General features: G+C 45.8%; 1 protein-coding gene across 2 annotated transcripts in view; it reads right to left on the bottom strand.

The window, feature by feature from the left end:
• Abcc5 (ATP binding cassette subfamily C member 5) overlaps window positions 1–23,519 on the bottom strand; it is an 88,281-nt gene that overhangs the window by 35,666 nt on the left and 29,096 nt on the right. For both annotated transcript variants that reach the window (XM_057763427.1, XM_057763428.1), the window contains exons 6-15: window positions 22,910–23,143; window positions 22,608–22,781; window positions 21,909–22,056; window positions 20,348–20,496; window positions 19,421–19,528; window positions 15,657–16,013; window positions 12,000–12,071; window positions 2,187–2,311; window positions 2,000–2,072; window positions 514–717 (exon numbers count right to left, since the gene is read on the bottom strand). In XM_057763427.1, the coding sequence (XP_057619410.1) occupies window positions 514–717; window positions 2,000–2,072; window positions 2,187–2,311; window positions 12,000–12,071; window positions 15,657–16,013; window positions 19,421–19,528; window positions 20,348–20,496; window positions 21,909–22,056; window positions 22,608–22,781; window positions 22,910–23,143 (1,644 nt within the window). The remainder of the gene's footprint in view (window positions 1–513; window positions 718–1,999; window positions 2,073–2,186; window positions 2,312–11,999; window positions 12,072–15,656; window positions 16,014–19,420; window positions 19,529–20,347; window positions 20,497–21,908; window positions 22,057–22,607; window positions 22,782–22,909; window positions 23,144–23,519) is intronic.

Genomic DNA, 23,519 nt, shown 5'->3' with positions numbered 1-23,519 from the left:
GCCAGCCTGGTCTACAAAGCGAAAGCCAGGTCAGGGATAGACAGTGAGACTGTCTCGTATCAAATAACTAATTCAAATCCTTTCACTACATGCAGAAGTGCACAGGTTTTCTAAAGCAACAAGGGACACTGGTCTGCCAAATTTAAACTGACAACTCAGACAGCGACAGTCCTGAGCAGACCTGAGATGACCGTCTTCCCGGACTGATGGAGGGAAAAGGCAAGCTGCTTGCTGTCTTCCCTATAGACGCGACCACAATGCTTTCTATCAGACTAACCCATTCCCAACCACACTCTATGTCTAGCTGCTCTTCTCAGCCCTTTTACTTGCTGATCTACATGCAGAACCAGTATGTTCCAAGGACTCCTGATTCAGACAGCCAGCTCAAGTACTGGTACATTGGTCACGAGTTTTTTTGCGAGGAAATGAAAACACTAGGAATCTCTAGTTGTCTCAGAGCTAGCTGGCCCAAGCCCTCCTCTTTATACCAGTCTAGAAGAGAATGTACCATACCTGTAACTGGTGTGTAACAAACAGAACTGTCTTCGACTTGAGGTGCTTCCGGATAGCACTGTTGAAGATGTGGTTGGCTACGTGGGCATCTAAGGCACTAAGGGGGTCATCCAGGATGTAGATGCTTCTGTCACTATACAAGGCCCGAGCAAGGCTGATTCTCTGGCGCTGTCCACCACTCAGGTTGGCTCCTCGCTCTCCAATCTATGAATCCAAAAGCAAAGGGAAGCCTCTTAAATCTAGAATGGTCATCTTTCCTCTCCCCTACCCAAACTGACTCGATCTTCCTAAGGACTGGAAGGGTCCCATCCCACAATCATCTAAGTACCAATCAGACCTACACGTGGCTTTGACACTGCCCAGGTGACTTTTCCACACAAAGTTTTCTAAAACAAAAAGTGGACCATTCTTCATCCCTGCCTAAAACCCTTCAAGACCCCTGAAAGAATCCAAACAGTTACATACAACCTCCCATTCCCTGAGATTTAGGACATGGACACCAAGAACCCACATGACATCATCCCTTTTTCTGCACTGTGCCTGCTTGACTGTGGTGCCACCTCTTCTGGGAAACTCCTCCAACTTTTTCTTACTCATACCCATAGAAAGGGTCTCTTTTTATTTTGTGCCAACTTATCTGGGTCTCTTACCCCCTTACCTACAAGCTTCTTCTGCATACAAACTACAGTCCTATTCCTTTACAGTTCCAATACCAGGCAAAATAAAACATGCTAAAATCAGAGATTCTCAAACTTGGTATGTAGTTTATTAAAATAGGTTGCTCAAGAGTGTAACCTAACAATGTGCATTTCTAACAAGTTTCCAAGTGATGCTGATGACCTGATCTGGAGACCAAGATCTGAGAGCTTAGAAGCTAATTAAACTATTACTAAATCCGTCTGGTTTGAGGGTTTAACTGAAGTCAGCTCAACAAAAGAGCCAGACACAAGAGCCTACTCAGGACAGAGGATGGAGATTTATTCTAAGGCTCTCCTTACCTAGTAGAAGGCAGATGAAAGGAGAAAGAAGCTCAATATGTAATTGCTTTACTTGTAGTTTAAAAAATATTTACTCAGTTCTTTCCACCACCCCCACCTCTCAATGGGGTCTCATAATATAGCCTTGGAACTTGCTATGTAGACAAGGCTGGCTTCCACCTGCCTCTGCTTCCCAACTTCTGAGATCAAAGGCATGTACCACCATGGCCTGCTAAAAAATATTTAAACAGAGCAAAACAAAACAATTTGGAATCCAAACATGGTATGCTTAGGATCTGCATGTCATGTGTTTAGGTATATTCACTAGTATGAGGCTGACCAACAAAACGCCTTACTGGCATACGGTTGATGAAAGCAAAATTCCCCGTGTGGCTCTCTCCTAGGAGACACTCTCCTAGGAAGGGGCTCTGCCACAGTCATGCAAAGTCCTCTAAAGCTCTTCCTACAAAATGTGCTACGGTGGCCTGTCAGGGGCAGAAGGCTTGTACCTCGGTCAGGTCGCTGTTGGGGAGGATAGCCAAGTCAGGTCGCAGGCAGCAGCTGTTCAGCACTGAGTTGTATCTGAAGGACACAAAGTAACAGCAATCAGGGACGTGGTTACAAAGAGCCTCCTGAGAGGGGCTGCCTTCTCTGACACAGCCAAGGGAAAGATGACAGAAACCAAACACATCTCACCTTTCTTCATCAAACTCCTTGCCAAAGAGAATGTTGTCTCTCAGAGTGGCATTGAGGATCCAAGCCTGCTGGGCCACATAGGCAAAGGTCCCACTGACCGCAATGCTGCCCTCTAGAAGTGTCATCTAGGGAGACAGACATCATCTGTCACAACACAACACTGCCTGAACCAACAGAAAGCACTTCACACCATCAGTGGGGATGAATGGAGCCTAAAGTCTGGACCACTTTTAGGATTTTTTGGACATAACTCCAGATCACACATTGCTCTAAAGAAAGCTACAGCAACAAAGAAAACGTTAGCCTTACTCACATGAGATGGGAGTCTAGCACAAGTCACATGACTGCACACACACTCTGCACTCAGCAACCCATGGCTCTTTCATACCCTCTACCTGTAAATTCATCTCACTATGAAAGCACAACTTTAATCTTGGTTGTCAACTTGACTGCATCTGGAATAACTAAAACCCAAGCAGCTGGGCACACCTGAGGGGGATTTTCTTAACTGGAGCAGTTGCTGTGGGCACCCGCCCCATGCAGGGCACACAGGCTGGGCAGCCCACATGAAAGGACATGGAAGAGAGCAGCTTTCACTTCCTGCTGGGAAGTCCATCCAGCCCACTGCTGAGGCACTGCTTCTCTGGTATTAGGACCTATTTCTCTGAGATCCTAAAACAGGCAGAAAACGAGCTGAATCCAGCCTCCTGGACTGAATAACTACCAGATTCCTGGCTTCTCTGTTGGCGACAATCATCGTTGAACTAGTAAAATCTCAGTCTGTAAGCTACTCTGAAAAAACACTGTGTGCGTGTGTGTGCATGTCACTATGTTAACAAATAAATCAATCGCCAAATGGTACCTGATTTTCTGTTGTACATACACTTGTTTATTCTCTATTGTATATACATTTATTCTACCTGTTCCTCCTAGAGAACCAAAATTAATACAGATTGTGGTACCATGAATGATTCTAGAAAAAAAAAAGATGGTAAGGATGAATTTTTTTAAGTACATAGAGTGTAGGCTTTGCAATTTGCCAATGTCTACAGTTATTGAAGCCTCTCCTAGAAGCAAAGAAAGCACTAAAGAGTTATGGTGTGAACTACTTGACAAAGTTATCGAGGTAAGTTTGATTGCCCTGGTTCACCTACTGTGAGAGACAAGGAATTCAGTGACTCAACATATAAAGCTTTTGATAATCTGTAGAAGTTCAGGAAGATAATGATGCTGGTTGGTTGCTTCTAGCATCTCTGGGTAAACTGACAACAGAAAAGAATGACTTCTAGGTGTTGGAGAGATGGCTCAGTGGTTAAGAGCGTTGCCTGCTCTTCCAAAGGTCCTGAGTTCAATTCCCGGCAACCACATGGTGGCTCACAACCATCTGTAATGAGGTCTGGTGCCCTCTTCTGGCCTGTAAACATACACACAGACAGACTATTGTATACATAATAAATAAATATTTTTTAAAAAAAAAAAAGAATGACTTCTAGCACTGCAGGAAGCAGTACAAAGGAAAAGAATGAACCCTGAAAGAACTGACTGGTTCCAGATGTGAATAAACAGTCTAAAGGTTTCTAGTGTGCCCTGGAAGAGAATATGAAGCCACAGAGTTGTGGAAAACCAAATCACAACCCTTATTATAAGACTGGCTGAATTACAACAAAAATCCAAGTCTCAGCCTTGGAGGCTATCCATGGTTAAAGGGCACTGACTGGTGAGGAATGGGATCCTATAACTTGGAGATGTGGGGAGGGTCCCTAACAAGGCTGGGGACTTGGAACACTGTTCCGAAGGATGTGTCTCATCTGAGAAAGCAGTATCTCCACCTCCAGCGGAGGATGCGTCCCCACCTCAATCTGCTTTATTGTCCTTCTCATCTCTGCCTGGAGAATTAATCCTACATTATCTGCAGAGTGCCCAGTGACCTTCCCTGAAGGAGATGTTGGGGAAGTGTAGTCCGTGAGGAGGAACACTACACTATCAAAGAGTTTAATGTATTTGTTAACTCATTCAGCACAAGTCTGCGGAATATGTGTGGGGTAATGGTGGAGAAGGAACATAAAACTGGATCAGGTTGCATTTTTCAATATAAACGGACTGAGGGAGACTCTCAGTTTAACAGAAAGTTTAAAAAGGGTGCCAAAAGTTCCTTCACTTGGGTCCTGAGCATTTGTCATAAGATGGCCTGTTGAATAGGAGCTAGAGATGCCTGATATCCCTTGCTTATTGTTGATGGAGGATGTGAAGGCTCGGGAAATTGCAATGCTAGAATTTTCCACTGTGTAAAATTTTAATCCTCCACAATGTGAAGGCCCAGAAGACATGCCCAGCACTAATGCTATAAGGTACAAAATGTTGAGAAGGGAGAGGGGTGTTAAGGCCAAAGCCCCACTCCCCACCCCCACTCCCCCACCCCGTCATGGTGCTGGTGACAGATGACACTGGCCCTGGTAAACAGAAAAATTGTTATTGGATAAACAGAGAACTTCCTTAAACCATCAGGAACCTTTCTTAATCTGTGCTCCAAGGTCAACGTAACTCAGACAAAGTTATCTAGCTCCTGGTTGCGTAAATCAGAACAGCCTGCATCAGCAAAAAGATGCCCACCCTGCTGTATATAAAATCTGCTTTTCTGGCATTTTGCTCTTCTGTCATCCCCACCCCCCAGCCTTGGCAGTTTGGTCCCCAATAAACCTTTTTTTCTACCTATGGAGCGGTCTTATTCAGTGGGCTCACTGCACCCTTGCTTACAGGAGCAGCTGCACACTTGAAGAACTTTGTCGTCACCGTTTTCCTTGTGGCAACCTTAGGATTGCAGAGGCTGCAGTTTAATCAGATGAAATGAACGCAGTGTGCTTATTGGGCCCATGAGTAAGGGGGTGGGGGGGACCTAACAACACTGAATCACCAGAGGTAAGGTGATTGTAGTTACTATATTGGCAGCCCAAGCAAAGTGATGGACATAAGAAATAGCCTGACCTATGACAGGCAGCACAGGCAAAGTGATTTTTTTTATGGTGGCACGATTTATATGAATTCTTCAGTCTCCAAGAAAGAAATAGATAAAAAGTCTATCATGTTTTTGTTTGATCTGTATAAGCAGAAAATTCCCAAATTAAGCCCACATTTGATCATAGCAATAGGGAATCTTAATCTTAGTCTACGAACCAATTTCCAGATTTGAGCCAGTTTGCAAACCCAGAACCCCGAGAATGAAGAACAGCCAGGTCCTTGACTGAGGAAGAACCCTGATAAAATATCTAAGAGTTTTACTGTTTACCTTTCCCCCATCCTTCCCCAGAGGGACCTATGACCTATGACCTTTTACAGGGCAAACCATACGCTGGGAGAAAGGAAACAGTCAGACTTTCAGGTGTTATGGATACTGGTTCTGACTGACCCTGATTTTGAAAGACCACATGAAATATTGTGGCCATCCAGTCTAAGTAAGGGCTTAGGAGGTCAGGGACTGATGGGGCCTCAGCTAATGTCGGGGTTACAGTAGGACTAGTGGATCCCCAAACTCATCTTGTACTTACTTCCCAGTCTCAGAATGTGTGGCGGGGATAAATACAATTGCAAACTCACAGCATCCATGACCTGTGGAGCGACAGCTAGCCTAGCTGGAAAGACCAAACGGACATACAGGAGTTGCCTCTGCCAGGGATAACAGGGGACCAAATCCATGCTGCATCCCTGGGGCAATGACAGAAATGACACTGCCGTAAGAACCTGAAGATGCAGGGGTGGTGGCTCCCACACCTCTCTTTAATACCCTGTCTGGCCTATGCAGACCATGGAGAATGCCTGCTGACTTACTGAATGAAGGGTCCAGGAATACAGGAATATAAAGTTATAAACTTAGAGAAATGAGAACAGAAGCTGGCAGCTCTGTCAGGGACCAAAGGTTAGCATTTTTACAATGGCTCTCTGCAGCTGCGGGTTAGATTTTTACAATAACCTCCTGCCACTTACAACTGACAACTGCCATGGACCAAAGTTAACTTTTAATAAAGGTTTGTATGAGACTCCTAGCATACATCCCATCCCATAAACTTTAACTAAACATTCCTACGTGACTTTCGGCTTCACGATGTTTTGTATCCTTCCCTGCTATGGGAAACGGTTGTGCCAGAAAATCTGTCAAGTTCTCTGCTAACAGAATTCTCTGTGAAGAAAATCTGCAGGCTTCTGTAAACAACAATTTAGCTAAAACTTTGTTAGTGAAATTGTAAGTCTTAAAATGCACTATGTCTCTAACTTTGAAACTGTAAAAATTCCTTTGCTTGCACCTACTGGTTACTTCTTACTATAAAAAGGGACATGGAAACCATCCCCACTGCCACAATTTCAGAAGCCTGAACTCTGGCTATGGTCCTAGGTAAGCTTTGTGTAGCCCATGGGTGATTTTTGGAATTAAGTTTGCTTCTGGTTTCATAGACTTTGGTGGTCTGCCCCCCATTATTTGCATGCCCCCAGACCCAAAAGAAAACTTAAAGTCGTGACCCCTATTGCTGCTGCTATACCAGATGCAGAGCCCTGACTTGAGCAGATTGGCCTCATGTTTGCAATAAGAACATAAGCTCTCGCTGCTGTTCTACCACCATGCCTGCCCATGCTCTACCATGACAGCCATGGACCCCCCCCCCAAAAAAAAAACTATTGGGAGCAAGCCCTAAGAAACTCTTTCTTCTATACATTGCCTAGGTCATGATGTCTTTTCATAGCATCAGAAAAGGAACTAAGATAGTGGGCCTATTTGGCTTTGGAGACAGCACATCCTCACGTGGTGTTACTCTGCTAGCTCTGTGTGGGGCCTAGAACAGGAGAAGGCTCCTAAACAGGTCCAGGCTGCTGGGCAGGCTGCTCTACTGCATGGACCATATTACTCAGCAGACAAGATGGTTCTTGAGGTGCCAGTGACTGAGAGGGATGCTGGTTGGAGCCTTTGGCAGACCCCTGGAAGTGAATCACAGAGGAGTCCCTTGGTATTTTGGAGCCAGGCTCAACCACCATCTGTAGGCAACTGTTCTCCCTTGGAGAGACAGTCTTTGACTGTTATTAGGTGTTAGTGGAAAATGAACATTACAATGGATTACCCACTACCATGCAACTGAGCTGTGTATCATGAGTAGGGTGTTATCTGACCCACGAGTCATGAAGTAGGACGTGCACAGCAGCAATCCTTTACCAAACAAAAGTAGAACATACATGATTAGGCCTGAGCAGATCCTGAGAACACAACCAAGAATCATGAAGAAGTTACCCACTGCATCTGGTTTCTACTCCTGTTAAAACAGTCTGTTCCCAAGCATGCACCTATAGCCTCATAGGGTGTGCATTAGATTAGCTGAAGAAGGAAGAGAAGATGAGGGCCTGGTTTACTGATCGTTCTGCACATTATGCAGTACCACTCAGAAGTGGACAGCTCAAGCAATACCACCTCTTTCTGCAACAACCCCAAAAGACACCAGTGAAGGGAAATCTTCAGAGTGGGCAGAACTTCAGGCAGTACACATGGTTATACATTCTGCCTGGAAGGAGAATGGCCAGAAGTGTAATTTACTATTCATGAGCTATATCCAATAAATTGACTGGATGATCATGGACTTGGAAAGAACATAATTGGAAAATGTTAAGAAAACATTTAGGGAAGAAGTATGTGGACAGATCTCTCCAAATAAACAAAGCATGTGGTGACACTTGTGTCACATGTAAATGCTAACCAAAACATGACTTCAGCAGGAGGAGTTCAATAATCAAGTGACAGGATGACCTGTCCTGTCAACAGCCAGCTTTGTCCCAGCTGTCATTACCCAATGGGTACATGAACAAAGTGGCCACAGTAGCAGCAATGGAGGCTATATGTGGTGGTCTGAATGGGAACGGGCCCCAAAGGCTCCTATGTGTGACTACTTGGCCCCTAATTGTGGAACTGTTCGGGAAGGACTAAGAGGTGTGGCCTTCTTTTTTTTTTTTTTTTTTTTTTTTGAATTTTCGAGACAGGGTTTCTCCGTAGCTTTTGGTTCCTGTCCTGGAACTAGCTCTAATAGACCAGGCTGGTCTCGAATTCACAGACATCCTCCTGCCTCTGCCACCCGAGTGCTGGGATTAAAGGCTTGCGCCACCACCGCCCGGCTCAAGGTGTGGCCTTCTTGGAGGAAGTGTCTCTCCTCCTTTGGTAAGAGGTGTTATCTTTGTCTGGTTGCTCTTCCCAGCAACAGAACAGCAGGTAAGACACTATGCATGGGTTGAACATCAAGGGTTTCCACTTAGCAAGGTTGACCTGCCTACAGCTGCAGCTGTGCATCAGATCTGCCAGCAGGAGAGACCAGCACTGAGCACCCCCAATACAGCACCATTCTCTGGAGTGACCAGCCAGAGTCCTGGTAGCAGCTTGACACTGGACCTCTTCCTTCGAGGAAAGGGCAATACTCTGCCATTACAGAACAGAAACTTACTCTGGCTGTAGATTTGCCTTTCCTGCACAGGATGCTCTGCCCAAACCACCATCCATGGACCATACAATACCCATCTACCACCATAGTATTCCACACAGCACTGCTTCTGACGAAGAAACCCTCTTCACAGTCAGAAGTGGGCAGTGGATCCAGGTTCGTGGAATTCATGGGTTTTTACTATGCTTCCCACCATCCTGAAGCAGCTGGCCTGAGAGAACAATCTATTAGCAGCTGGCCTTTTGAAGACACAGTGCCAACTAGTTTGCAAAAGGCTAGAGGCCTGGGTTAAGGTTCTCCAGGAGCAGGTATATGCTTTGAATCAGCATTCAAGACATGGTACAGTTTTCCTATAACCAGAATCCACAGGACCAGGAATCAAAGGGCTGAAAAGGGAACAATTCCACTCATCATCCCTAGTGACCCACTAGGTAAATTTCTAATTCTGTTTCTGAGACCTTCGGTTCTGATGGCCTGGAAGTTTTGGTTCCAGATGGTGGGGCACTCCTGCTTGGAGACACAATAAACATTCTACTGGACCGGAAGTCCAGAGCCCCCCACCCCCAGCCACTGAGTACTTCTGGCACCCTTAAGCTAACAGAGCTGAGAAAGGATTATCAGTGTTAGAAGGGGTGATTGATCCAGATTACCGGAAGGAAACTGGATTGCCTCTCGACAAAGGAGGCAAAGAGGATTATGTCCAGAGTGCAGAAGACACTTTAGGGTGTCTATCCATGCAGGATGGCAAAGGGCACACAACACACCCTTCAGGAATGAAAGTATGGGTCACTCCTCCATGAAAGTCAAGACCTGCTGAGGTGCTGTCTGAGGATGGAGGGAATGCAGAAAGGGCAGTGAATGAAGGTAGTCATAAATACTATCTAAGGCCATGGGACCGATTGCTGAAACCTAGACTATCACTGACATGAGTGTTTCTATTTTGTTAAGAATGTGCTGGTGCATGTATACATCTACATCAAACGGTACTTGTGTTTTATTTCTTCACCATGTAATGTAACCTGTACTGAAATAGTAACAGCAGTTACTACACTATGCTATGAGACACCAAAAGATCAAGCATTCCTCAAAGGATATTGCCACCTAGTTTAAAATAAATAGTTTAAATTGTGACCCTAGTCATTGTGTTTTCTGTGGAAAGCAAGCACGATGTGACGGTGTCAAGTTGACAAGGGGTGGACTTGCGACGGGTAATCTTGTTTTTCAGCTTGACTACATTGGAAGCAACCAAAACCCAAGCATCTGGGAGGGATTCTTGACTGGATCATTTGATATGGAAAGACTCACTCTAAATCTGAATCATTTGAGGGCTGGAGACCCACCCTAGATCTGGCTTCCAACTTCTGGCGGTAGCCCACGGAAAAGGAAATGGAACAAGGAAGCTTTTACTTTTCGCCTGCTTGCCCTCGCTGTTGGCAAGTTCATTTATCCCACGGCTGAGACATTACTTTGCTGGTATTAAAACCTGTTTCAGGATTCGAATGTAGACTGAAGACCACTGAGACATCCAGCCTGGTGGATGAACAACGAATGGATTCTGACACTTCCACTGGAGACAGCTACTGTTGGACTAGCCAGAAGGAACACAGCCTGTAGGTCATTCTAATAAATACATACATATATATTATGAATATATATAATATATATCCATTCTATCAGTTCAGTTCCTCTACAGAACCCTGACTAATACAACAAGCAAGAAGGCCCATTTTTGAAGTTCCCTGTGGAGGTAACTTGACAGCTAGAGCCGCCTGAAGGGGAAGGTGGCCAACTTATCTACCTGACTCGTTCAAGACGGTGACTAGACCAGCTCCTTCTGTGAAGTAAGGACCAGAGAGGAGAAAGAATTCCAGGTTAGCTAGCAATCGACGTGAACAGCATTTAAATAATGATTAGCAATCTTCCTTTCAACACGCAGAGGCTACACAATGAGCCATGGCTTTGATGTGTTTTCCATCCGAGCCTGGTATGAACTGATCCAGCAGTTTTGCCATGGTTCCTTTGACACCAACAGCAGACTTCTGTTCTGAGCGGAGGATGCTAACGCTGTGAAGCAAAGCCTCATTAACCAGTGCATGGAGTGCTTGACAAACAAGCCTGTCCGGGTGAACAGCATCGCACGCAGTGTGTATGCAGGCTTACCTGTCTACAGACTGACAAGCAATCTGCTATGCACAAACGTGTTCACAAGTCTACCTCTCCTGGCTGCTCATAGCAACACTGTCAGCTAAGAGCTACACTCTAAAGAAAGGGTAGGGAGAGGGAATGACCAGCACTACCACCCTCCATGTCAGACAGGCTGCCCGGGTTTGTTCCACAAAAGCCAAAACCCACTTGGTTTGAGCTTAACCACTGCCCAATCACTTGCAGCATTAAGTAGCACTTTGAAAACGACCTGTCCTGCTCCCATGAGCCCCAGTGTCATCACAGGTCCTCATGGGTCCTCCAATCCGGCTGATTATGAGAAAATACCTAGCAGGCTTTTGCTTTTTATGAAGACCCACAGCCGGGCCAAGGACAGGAGTTATAAATAATAAAGCACACACAGTTCCGTGCTCGAGGAGGACCACAGTACACCATGATAGCTGGTACCAAATAAGACAGGAAATGGTCCCCAATATAGAAGTCTCACTGTCCTAACACAGGTGAGTTTCAGAAGGCCTCACCTGTCAGGAGGTAGCAAAAACTGCAGGCCTATCCTCATCTGCATCTAAGTTAGCTGGTTAATCCTTGTTTAAAGGCATGCAGGTACCTGCTTTTCTCTGATAATCGGGTTCCATGCACTCGGAGAATCTGCGCTCACCCTTCCTCCCTCCCTCACTCTACAGAAAGCATCTGAGAGGCCCCCACACTCTTCATTTGCTGTCTGCTGATGTACTTGTGTATCTATATGACTGAGCCTCTCTCTGGAAATGAACTCCCTGAAGGAATAACCACCGTGGACTTTAGGCTGAGGATCAAGTGACTGTGCTTCTGAATCCAACTGTGGTGGCTCCCTTAATCACTCTGCTGTGGCGGGCAGTGTGTGGTCATCTCTCTTCCCTGTTACTTCTACCCCTCACACACCCACGGCATTCCAGTACTTCCTGGATAAGAAAAGGCACCGGGAACAAATGACGCCAGTGGCACATCTATTTGCCACTCATCGGGTATTTATTCTATTGTATCCCTTGCTGATAAAAGCTGATCGATTAAGAGGCACAGCATACACCACTGTCCCATTGTCCCCACCTCTACTGACTCTTCAGTAGTTGAGTTTGTTTTTCCTGAGACATCTGCTAAGCAGAGCCTGAGAAAGAAGCAGGAAAGACCAAGGAAATAACAAAAATCTTACCTGGCCTAAGATGGCTGAAATGAGAGAGGTTTTTCCACTTCCCACACTGCCACAGATTCCAACCAGCTTGCCCTGGACAAAGCACACAGAGGAGGAGGACATCAAACTACAGCCAATCTTCCTGCGAACTTCCAGGAAGATTAACCACTATATACATCACGGTACACCACAGGGAAGGCTACTCGCTATACACATCATGGTACACCACAGGCACTTGGAGAAAGCCAGCCTCGTGCCTACTTTAAGTAGGCCAAAGTTTTGGGGTTTTTTATTTTTATTCTTTTATTTTTGTTTTCCCAAGGCAGGACACTTTAAAATTGTTTTATTGTAATCTTTCTCCAGAATTTATTTTCAGTAAAAACTACATGTAATATATCCCATTAAAATATAATTTTTATCCATTGTTTTACTAATTTTGTTTGTTGTTTTGTTTTTTAAAGGCAGGGTCTCTCTATGTAGTCCTGGCTGCCCTAGAACTCACTCTGTAGACCAGGCTGACCTCAAACTCACAAAGATCTGCCTGCCTCTGCCTCCTGAGTGCTGGAGCTAAAGGCATATACCACCACACCTGGCTCAAAATATAATATTTTTATACATCAAGCTTTTCTGTGAAATATTTTTCAAAACATGAGGAATATCTACACTATCAATACCCCAGAAAAGTAGAACACAAAGTCTGGGAGTTTCTAAGTAGACATCTTCAGTGTCCTCAGACAACCAATGTCAAGACCCCAGCCTACAGATGCCCAAGGTCTGTGTGTCTGTATACCACGTGTGTGTCTATATACCATGTGTGTGTCTATATGCATATGGCTTGCACACACACTCCTAGCAACTATAAATCACCCCTAGGTTACATATAACATATATAATACAATGGAAACAGTTGCTATAAATTGTTTAAGGAATAATGTGCTCAGTATATACAGCTGTTTCACAAATGTTTCTAACTGGTTGGTTTGGATGTATAGATTTGCAACCAATAGGTATAGAGAGCCAACTGTCTAAGAAGGTACGATAAGTCCCCAATCAGTAATGCTGTAAGTTTTCAAAGACCATTGACTTTAAAATGTCTTTTTCTTTTTATCTTATATGTATGTGCATTTTGCCTTTATGTATGTCTATATACCCCTTGTGTGCAGAGACCAGGAGAGGATGTCAGATTCCCTGAAACTGGAATTACACTCAGTTGTGAGCCACCTGGCTTTGCTGGGCATTGAACCAGGTTCTCTGGAAGAGCAGCCAGTGCTCTTAACTATTGAGGTATCTCTATAGCTCTGGCTGTCCTGGAATTCACTCTGTAGACCAGGCTGGCCTCAAATTCACGAAGATCCACCTGCTTCCGCCTCCATAGTGCTGGGATTAAAGGCGTGCTCCACCGTAGCGTGCTTAACAGTTGACTTTTAAAGAGAACTACTTGCTTGACAGTCCTATGTGATAGTGATCAAGGCCCCAAGAGTGGGAGGTAGGGTAGGGCAGTAGGTGACTAGAATTCCAACTCTACCCACATCTGCTAATTGTGTGTCCCCATGTCCCAGAGCACCTCTGTGTCTCTGTCTCTCTCACTGGGCTCTGAGCACCGGAGAAAGGTTAGTTAGTCACTGAATCAAGTATTCCGTTTCAAAACGGAAGAGTAAATTTCAGTTGAATATGAGAAGTCATTACCTAAAAGAGCTGACCAGTGATACTGTGGAACTGCCCCGACAATCAGGAACAGTTATCAAATAAGACGCTTGCTGCTAGGAGTGAAATGAAAACCGGCAATGAGCTGTAAGTGATGAACTGCACTGATAGTTTCAGGTGACCATCAAGGACTGTCTTGCTAAGAGCAGAAAGCTTTCTGCTGTCTCCTTAGGTCTGCCAAAGGCACCACTAGTCTCCCCGATGCTGCAATACCCTGCTTCAGAGCCTCCTTCCAGCATAGGAGATGAGCATTTCTTACCACCTCTGTCTCCATCACCTTTGCCTACAAACTCGCCCTTCTCCTGCACTAGAGGAGCAGTCCTTAGGGCTCTCCCCGTTTCCTTTCTTGTCTCTTTGCACATTCTTCTGAACCCAGCAGGTCATGTGTAAGTCACAGCTACCTTTGCAAATCCTCCACCACCCTTCTTCCTCCACGGGTGACGCCCGAGTGTCATGGGAGACTCAGCCCCACTGCTCTTCATCTTCATGGCCTGCTGTCATCTTCCACACTCCTTGTGCTTCAGCAACCAGCACACTCCTGATGGCAGCCTCTATGCTTCTGTTATGCCCACCCCATCACCTTTTTAGACAGGGTGTCACCATGTATCAGGCTGGCCTCAAACTCATAGTGATTCCACCTCAGCGTCCCCTGAGCTGGGACTACTGACGTGTATCACCTGGCCTGGCTAAAACACTCTTCAGACAGAGCCTCTCCTTAGAAAACCAGTTGGAAATGCGAGCACAAGAGTCGCTGTCCCAGCTCCTTTGTCCTTTGCATAGTCCTCATCACAGCCTGACACAGAATGTTCCACTCACTTCTTTGTGTCTGTCCACTAGAATTGAAATGCCAGAGAGGGAGCTGTGACTGCCGAGGTTTTGCTGCTGGACTCTCAACCCACCAACAGTATTTGATGTAAAGTTGGCACCAGGATGCCTTTAATCCCAGCACTCAAGAGGCAGAGGCAGGGGAATCTCAGAGAGTTCGAATCCAGCCTGATCTACAGAGTGAGTTCCAGGACAGGTTCCAAAGCTACACAGAGAAACCCTGTCTTGAAAAACAAAAAACAAACAAACAAAGAAAAAGCTACTAAATGAATGTCCATCTGGGGCCCCTAGATGCAGTCATAGTCTGAATCTTAATTAAGACCTAAACCTGAAATCTGTTCCAGCCATGCTTTGAGAGTCCAGGTCTGTATTAGCTGAGCGAGCTATATTAGATACCCAATTCATCTTTCACTTATATTTAAAAATAATCACAATATCGTCGTTAAGAGCAACACTGAGGGGGCTAGAGATGTGGCTCAGTGGTTAGGAGCACATGCAGCTTTCCTGAGGACCTGAGTTCAGTCCCCAGCACCCACATCAGTTGGCTCAGGACCACTTGTAACCCCAGCTACCAGAACCTTCACCGTCTTCTGGCCTCCAATGGCACCTACAGGTGGTAAAATTATAAAAAGAAACAAGGCAGCACTAAGAATACCCTGTCTGTGCCAAGTTCTCTGTGATGTACAGCCTGTTGGTAATAAGGACCCACACAGTTACAGCAGTGGCTGGAAAAGAACAGCTTACATAGAGCAGCCAGAAGATCGCACAGAGCAGGGGCTTCAAGAGCCACGTGAGGGCTTCATCTCCGCATCAGTAAAATGAGCATCTCAGGAGCTCATCAGTTATGAATCCTGTTGCTCGTTATCTACTCTTGATGCAAAACCACTCACAGCCAGAGTACTCTGCTTAGAGGGAGGAGCCTGCAGAGTGGGGTGACGCAGGAGACAGTGGGAGTGGGGTACAAGCAGGGAGGGTCCTGCAGAGTGGGGTGACGCAGGAGACAGTGGGGAGTGGGGTACAAGCAGGGAGGGTCCTGCAGAGTGGGGTGACGCAGGAGACAGTGGGGAGTGGGGTACAAGCAGGGAGGGTACTGCAGAGTGGGGTGACGCAGGAGACAGTGGGAGCAGGGTACAAGCAGATGGCTCTCACCTCTTCAACTTCCAGGTCAATGCTGTACAGCGTCCTCTGCAGGCGCGGGCTCCCTGTATGGATTTGCTTGCCTTCTTCCTCTTCCGGACTGGGCCGCTCATCACTATCCAGAAGGAGATGTCCTTTCTGCTCTGCCAGCACCGCCTGGTGCTCAGTGTGTTGCAGCTGCCTCGACTTTTCTTTCTTGCCCCTGGTAGCCCTCTTGTCTTTTTTCATTTTGGGGGTCAGCTTGGGCGAGTTCTGAATACTGGAGTGGGAGGAGTCCCATGCCAAGGTGGCATTTTTCATCTCTATCTTGATGTGAGGACTGGCCGGTTTGTTCGTTATCATGTGAACCTCTTCCATTAGAAACAAACTCTGATAGGAGTTGTGAGAGAGGTGCAAAGGTGAGTCACTGGATCAAGACCAGGGAGACAAGCTTATGGCGTACACTCACGTAGCAAAACACATCAGGCTATACAGTGGAAGGAAGCTGAAGAGCAAAAGGTAGCTCATTAGTGTAGCCTCACCTCAGGACTGACAAGGGGTCTCAGGGCCTCGTCCACTGACCTATCCCCCTAGGCGAAGTTACACACTAAGGTACACCTGCTTTTCCTGCTGGCCTAATGTGGACCAAAGGACACTTAATAACTGATGGGGATGTGGAGTCCCTCGTACGATCACTTGTAGGTTCCTGAGTGATGGCTGGGAAACCCAAGGGGTAGGCTGACGCTGTACACAGACCGTCACCATACCATTGTCTTTCCAGACCACTTCTGTAGAGCGAATGCCTGCCTACTGCCCTCATCCATGGCCTGGCACCTATTGAGAGAGGCTGAACTGAGACAGGCACCAGCCTAATGGCTGGGCTTAGAAAAAAACCTAAGCTGAGGGCCTGCATGGAAGAGAAGATACCTCCCTGAGAACCGCTTCATGGGAGGAGTGTAAGGCTTGTAAGGCTCTTCTCGCCGCTTCTACTGAGTTATTTCAGAGGGAGGAAATGGAACATCACACAAGGAGGCATGACCGAAGTTAGAGCTGAGACTCTGACTCTGGTTATACTCAGACTCCTCTTAAACAAGGAATTTTTACATTGCTCCATTACAGAGGGATTTTCAGAATGGTTTTTTTTTTCTTAAATTTAACTTAAAACATTTTAAAATCTTCAGAGAAGAGATGGCTTGCAGGATGAGGACTCTGCTTAATCACTAAGTACCCCAACTTAAAGTTCGCAGGCACTATGTATGTAATGGAGTATGTCATTTTCCCCTTTCTCCTGGATCCTAGAATCTGCTTTCAAGGAGAAGGGTTAAACAAGGGTCTCGCTGAACTGAACAAGGACAGCAACAGACATGCTAACACGGACGGGGCTAGGAAGCCTACAAGGCCTCACCCCTACACAAAGAACTATAGGTAACTAAGAAATTCTAAAGAGTCGAGACATAGTCCTTCTCAGGGAAGAGCACACTAACTGGTTATCCAATACCAAATGGTCAAGCTCTGAAAACACACATAAATAACATTATACAGACTGAGCAGGTTGTATTTATATATTTAGGAATATATGTACATACACATATATACATACACACATATATGCATACACAGACAGACAAACATATATGTATATAACATCTATGACAACAATTAAAAGAACAGGCCATAAATTTGAAAGAGAGCAACAAAAGATATATGTGAGGGTTTGGAGGAAGGGAAGGGATGAGGAAATTATGTAACTATAATTTCAAAAATAAAAGAAATAATTAAAAATAAATAAATCTTAAAAGAGAAAAGGGAGGGTCTCGTGTAGCTCCAGCTGGCCTCAAGCTCCCTAAGCACCTGAGGATGACCCAAGTCCCGGACCCTCCTGCCACCACAGCTGGGACCACAGTCTCTTGCCCTGTAAACCATCCCAATTGCCAAATTCCCACATTGCCCAGAGAGCCTTCACTGTGGCTAGAGCCTAGGGGACACCCATCTGTGAACAGCTACGGAATTCGCATATCCAGAGCCTTCTAGACACTGGGCTGAGGATGGCATCAACTGTCCTGACACCTCCACAGAACAACCCACATGTGGCTGAAACGTCATCCATGTCCTTCCCTAACGTGTCATTAGAAGGATGAAGACACGCCTCACTAACGGTTAGGAGAAAACTGGTGCCTGTTACTATGCACAGCTTTCCCGGTCCTTCCACCTGCTTCCCACAGTGCTGACAACGCTGAGTCGGACACTCAGCTGAGAAGTACACCCGCCAGGACAGCAGTCTCAGACACAGACACTGCCAGCACCACTTTCCACGAGGGTGCTGACCACTGTCACCACTTCCGAGCCCCTCGGTGGGGGGTCCACCAGTCGCTGAGGCAGAAGAACTGTGAATGAGCAGCCAGCTTGTCCCAAAACAAGGCCCTCTACAACCAAGGGAGAAAAGCCGCGCACTGTCGCTCATCAGAAAACTTAGGTGTCAGTGTGGGGGAGAGGGAGTGCTCAGGGAGCTGCCAGATACCACACAACACACTGTTACACTCAGATTCCAGCCACACAAAACTCCTTTTCTAGTATAAATATGCCTGTGCCACCTGACAATACATGCTCTCACTTAAGAGGAGAAACTTCCAAAAACTAGGGGGTCACGAAACTACTTTTTATCTTTTATTTTTTTATCCAAACCTTGAGAAAACCCATCCACTACCAAGGATACAGAAGCAACTGGGACCTTTGGTCAGAATATTTGCTTTCTTCCATGACTGGATACTGTGGCTTCAGAGAATCAAAGCTCTGACTGACATTAAATCAACCTAATGTGACTCCAGCTCCTGTTTGAGCAGCCAGGAGGGGATAGGAATACAAGACAGGGGTACACTCTGGAGGGACGGTTTTCTCATGCAAGTCACCTGGTTAACTGTAGAAGGCAACAATGGAGATAATTCCAACAACTGCTCTCCACCTTCTACAGGGACACCCCGTCCTTCCCCAGCCTCTTAAGGTAGTGACATAATCCTTCCACCCTCTACAGGGACACCCCGGTCCTTCCTCCAGCCTCAAGCCCTGGAACTTCACTCTCCACATCACCAGAGCTGCTCCTAAATTAACCTCGCTGGCCAAGGGCGATAATCAGTGAATTCTAGCTCACACAGTGCTTCTCCTTGTTTGGTAGTAAGTGTTAACCACTTTCAAATCAATGCCTACTTCCCTCCGCCCTCCCGGCAGCTCCCTCTTGTGTTACACAGTTGCATTATTTGGAAGGTACACAGAACACAAAAGGTCTGGTAACCACGCAAGGAAGAGAGCTGATACTTACTTAACTGTATTTCTCAACATGAGCTAGCTTTATGACTATTTCCATGTCACTGCGTTCCCTGCCTCATGTAGTGGCAATCACTGGGTAGGAAAAAGAAATATCAAAAGGACTCAGCATAGCGACCAATCCAAGTGGCAGCAGGAATGAGGAAGGGGGTGGGGGAACCCGACAGCCACTTGGCTGTGCTGGTCTACAGTTAAGCCACTTAGAGGCTGAGGAAATGACAATATATGTCCATGTTGGGCCTGGCAGAAGAGTTCCCTCTGGAAAGGGAGCACCGCCTAGAACCAGGCCAATCAGGAGAGATAAAAATACATTCATTTTAAAAGGCATTACTCTTGTCCCTTAATTCAGTTGTCTCTACCAGCTCCTAGGGCAAACCAAGGTCAAATGCAGCTGGCCTACGTGGACTCTTGGAATACAGGACGCAGTGAGCTGTGCTGAGGATAGCTCCTGATACAGGAGAGGTACAGGAACCACTTACCTTAAATCTGTCAACAGCAACTGATGCTTCAGAGAGGGACTTCACAGAGAATGGTGTGACTTTTAAAGCAAAAGTCATGGAATTGAAGACAGTCACCACTGTGAAGGCCTTAAAACACAAAAAGAGGTGAGAGCGAGCCTCGTGAGGTTAAACCCTAGACAAGGCGGCACCAGTCTCCTTTCGGGAGGCAGCAAGGCTGGAACTATCAAATGTTAGCACAAATGGTTACACTAAAATAACCTGTTTTGTGTGATGGGAGGTTCATATTATCACAGTGCATGTACGTCACAGCACATGTGTGTCACAGTGCATGTGTGAAGGTCAGAGAACAACTTACAAAAGCTGGTTCTCTCCTTCCCCCATGTGGGTTCAAGTGACTAGACTCGGTCACTAGACTTGGTGGCAGGTGCCTACACCCACTGAGCTATCTAGTCAGCCTCAATTACATATTTTAAAGTTTTATTTTTTAATCGATGTGTATACATATGTGAATTATGTGCACATGAAAAGGGTGTCCTCAGAACCAAGAGGTGTCAGATCTCCTGGAACTGGAATCTCAGACGGTGGTAAGCAGCCCATCGTGGGTACTGGGAACTGAACTCCAGACCTCTGCAAGAGCAGTACATGCTCTTAACCTCTAATCCATTTCTCCAGCTCACATTTGTATTTTAAAGGTAGGGTTTTTGTTTTATTTTGAATGAGACTTTCATTGAAAATTCTTAATAAACATGAAATACAGGCTCTTCTGTAGTCCCAAAACTGAACCCAAACACAGGCTGACTGAAAATTAGCCACATGATTTCTGTATAAGGGGTAGCTCCTTATTCTTCCACTTTTCAACTTAAAGACGTGAATGAAAAAAGCCACCTAATTCTTGGTAGCAGTCCCGATGCAATAACAAGAGGATCGTACGCAGTGTCTCCTCACCTGCGCGGCTGTCAGGTGGAAGCCCAGGCTCATGTGAACAGAGAACGTCACCACGCTGGCGATCACCACCACAATGGGGGCCACTCCAACGGTGATGCTCTGAAAGTACCCTGCTTTTTCCAATATCCGACGCTCCTCCTCTCGGATTTCTATGGAAAAGCAATCCATCCTCAAAGCAAGTCAAAACACACTTTGGGATATTGTTCTCCACCACCAAAGAAGAATCAGGTTTCAACTACAATTTTTTTTTTTTAAAGACAAGGCTTGCTACGGAGCATAGGTTGCTCTGAAATGGAAATTTCCTTCTGCAGCCCCCAAGAGCCATGATGCTAGGACACACACAGGTTTTTAAGCGACTCTTCAATACCTATGATGGAAAAATATCAATTCTTTTCTATCAGTTCTTCAGGTTGGACCTAGGGTCACATGTGTATGAGGCAAGCATGGTACAGACCGAACCCTGGGACTATCAATGCTGTCATTACAACTGAGGTGGAAATGGACCAAGTCATCAGCACATTGGTCCACTGCCTTCTGATTGGCATCAGTCTACTGGGTTTCAATGAACAAACCCTTTACTTGCATTGACACCTGGCAGTTTTGCTTACCTTCTTACTATTTATTATTTGCTCTGGGATGCTTAACAGCCTTATAAAATCAGAGTCTAGATAATAAGGTCCTGAAGGTTTAATCAATGTAACCAAACCAGCTGCCTTAGAATCAACAGAATAATTTTTATTCTACTTAAAATGCTATGAACTGTTTACAGCATTAATAGTCAGTTACTATGCCATTTAGTTCATTAACAGTCCTTTTTTACTAAAATTAAAGTTTATATATTTATGTTATATAGTTATACTTATATAAATATATTTTATATTTATAGACAAACTTTAATTTCAGTATATATATATTAATTACACACACACATTAATCTGAGGTATCTTTAAACTTCTTCTTCTTAAATGCCACTCTGTCTCTCTCATGTTCAGACCTATGTGAACGCCAGTGCCATGCTAGCTACCCTACAGGCTAGTACTAGGTACATACTTCACATGCTGTGCCTGTGCTGAACGTGAACATGGGAATGGAGCCGGCACTGAGAACCCTGTAACTGTATCAATCATTTTAAAAGCTAACAAAACGAGTCCCTAGTAAGTAACAGAGGGAGGCACAGAGTCCAGGAGTCTTGAAGCCCAGGTCACTCCTCAAGGTCACACATGTCTGGCACCTGTGCACCAAGAGGCTTAAGAGCAGGGCTCTTGGCAATTGCCCTGACAGTGCTTCCTGCAATAGCTTCTCAGTCAGGCCAGAAATCAAGTACTGGGTAACAGCTGGATTATTACAGCTAGATTGGTATTCAGCATTCTAGCTGGCTTGGGCAAAACTCAGTTTCCCAGGTTCAAACCCCTAAGTGCTCTTTACACATAAAAGATTCTATAGGAAGATTCTAGACATCGGCAGTCTAGTTTTTAATGTGCTCAGGAAGCAAAGCACATGAATGAGCAGCCCACGGAATCCAAACTCCTCGACTGTACACACAGGGGATCTGTAAACTCACTTTGAACACTCTGAGAAAATGCCTTGACCCAGGCATACATTTTAATAAATTTAATGTAGGTGAGAACTTCATTCATCTTCTGGACACGGTCATCTGTAGCAGCTACACACTTTCTCCTGAAATAGGCAGTAAGCCGTGACACGAACATCTGGAAGGAAAACAGCTCCTGGTCAAACAGGCACCTGCTCGGACTGCAGCAGCGCCGGGTCTGCTCACAGCAGTCTAAGCCGGGTGGGCATATAATCCTGCGCCGGGGCAAACCAGATTTCTGAGTGGTGCTGCTTTTTAATTAAAGGGGCTTCCTGAGTTACAAAATACTTAATTCTCATCTCCTTGGAGGGCAATGAAGGCAGTTAATAATCTGACCTCACAGACAGTGAGTGCCACCGTAGTGGAATCAGGACAGTTACGTCAGCATCAGCTACACATGGGGCAACTCAATTTGAAGGCTCCTGTGCTAGGAGGAGCCTTCTGCTCCACCTAGACACACACTGCTTTCACACAGCGCCTGCCTTTTATGTAAATGACAGCTATTTCCCCTCCAGCCCAAATCCTACCCATATGAACGCAGCACTGCCCAGCACTGGACTTTTCCCACAAGGTACCTTCTTTGAGAAAAGTCCCAAAGGATGTGCTTCCTGTAACTCAACACAAGCACTTTGTCCCCTGTGAAGATGCAGCTGAGAGAGGCTCACTCACCATGGCCGGATAAAAGAGGATAAAAACAGCTGATCCCAGGAAGCCTGTGGGTCCCAGAATGATCACATTATAAATCATGCCCAAGATGGCAACAACAGGGCCTCCGGCCAGCAAGCTGCCCACAGCGGCCGCCTCGAACATCCTCTGCCCATCATTGGAGCAGATATTGATGAGCTGCAAGACATGACAAACAGTGAAGGATCCTGTAGGACACGGGTCATTCAGGAGAAAGGTCAAGGAAAAGAGGAACTCAAGCTGAGAGCTCGCTCTGGGAACAAGGCACACACAGTTTCCGAACTCACCTCACCCAGAGACTTTTCTTTAATGTTCTTCAACTTCAGGATCTTCTTGAATGCCATAGTCAGGATAGCCCCCCGCAACCGGACGCCAGTTCGATAGTTCAATGCCCAAGTCAGCGCAAGTGACCAGGAGCGTACAACTTCTGTCAGAAAGAGGCCTAGGACTAACAGCAAGCTGTACTGCAGGTTAGACTCTGTTGCCTGGGTGTACTCCAAGAGGTGTTTCACCATGAAGGCCTACAGGGAGAAACATACACCACTGTCAACGTCCCCCATGGTAACCGCACACAATGCCACAGTGTTATGTTAGGTTAGAAAGAGCAGGCTGCTCCACGGCACAGTGATCAGCGTGTAAGCAAAGAAAAAACTGTGATGTTGGACCAAATATTACCGGCAACCTGCCCGCAGGTGCAGGACACAGGGATCATTTGCTTTACTCCTGAAGGGCGCCACCATGACCATTACTCTTTCTAATGTAACATAAACCTGTCCATGAGTGGAAATTTATTCTAGACACATGGTCATCCAAAAGTATATAATGACCTTACTCCAGAATCTTCACACATGGCTACATTTCTTTAAATGAAATCAAGACCTTCCTCTTGACACGTGC

This window comes from Chionomys nivalis, chromosome 3 (genome assembly GCF_950005125.1).
Source record: "Chionomys nivalis chromosome 3, mChiNiv1.1, whole genome shotgun sequence".
In the NCBI taxonomy this organism is placed as follows: domain Eukaryota; kingdom Metazoa; phylum Chordata; class Mammalia; order Rodentia; family Cricetidae; genus Chionomys; species Chionomys nivalis.
Note: the sequence above shows the minus strand (reverse complement) of the source record. Positions and strands in the feature narration are given on the sequence as shown.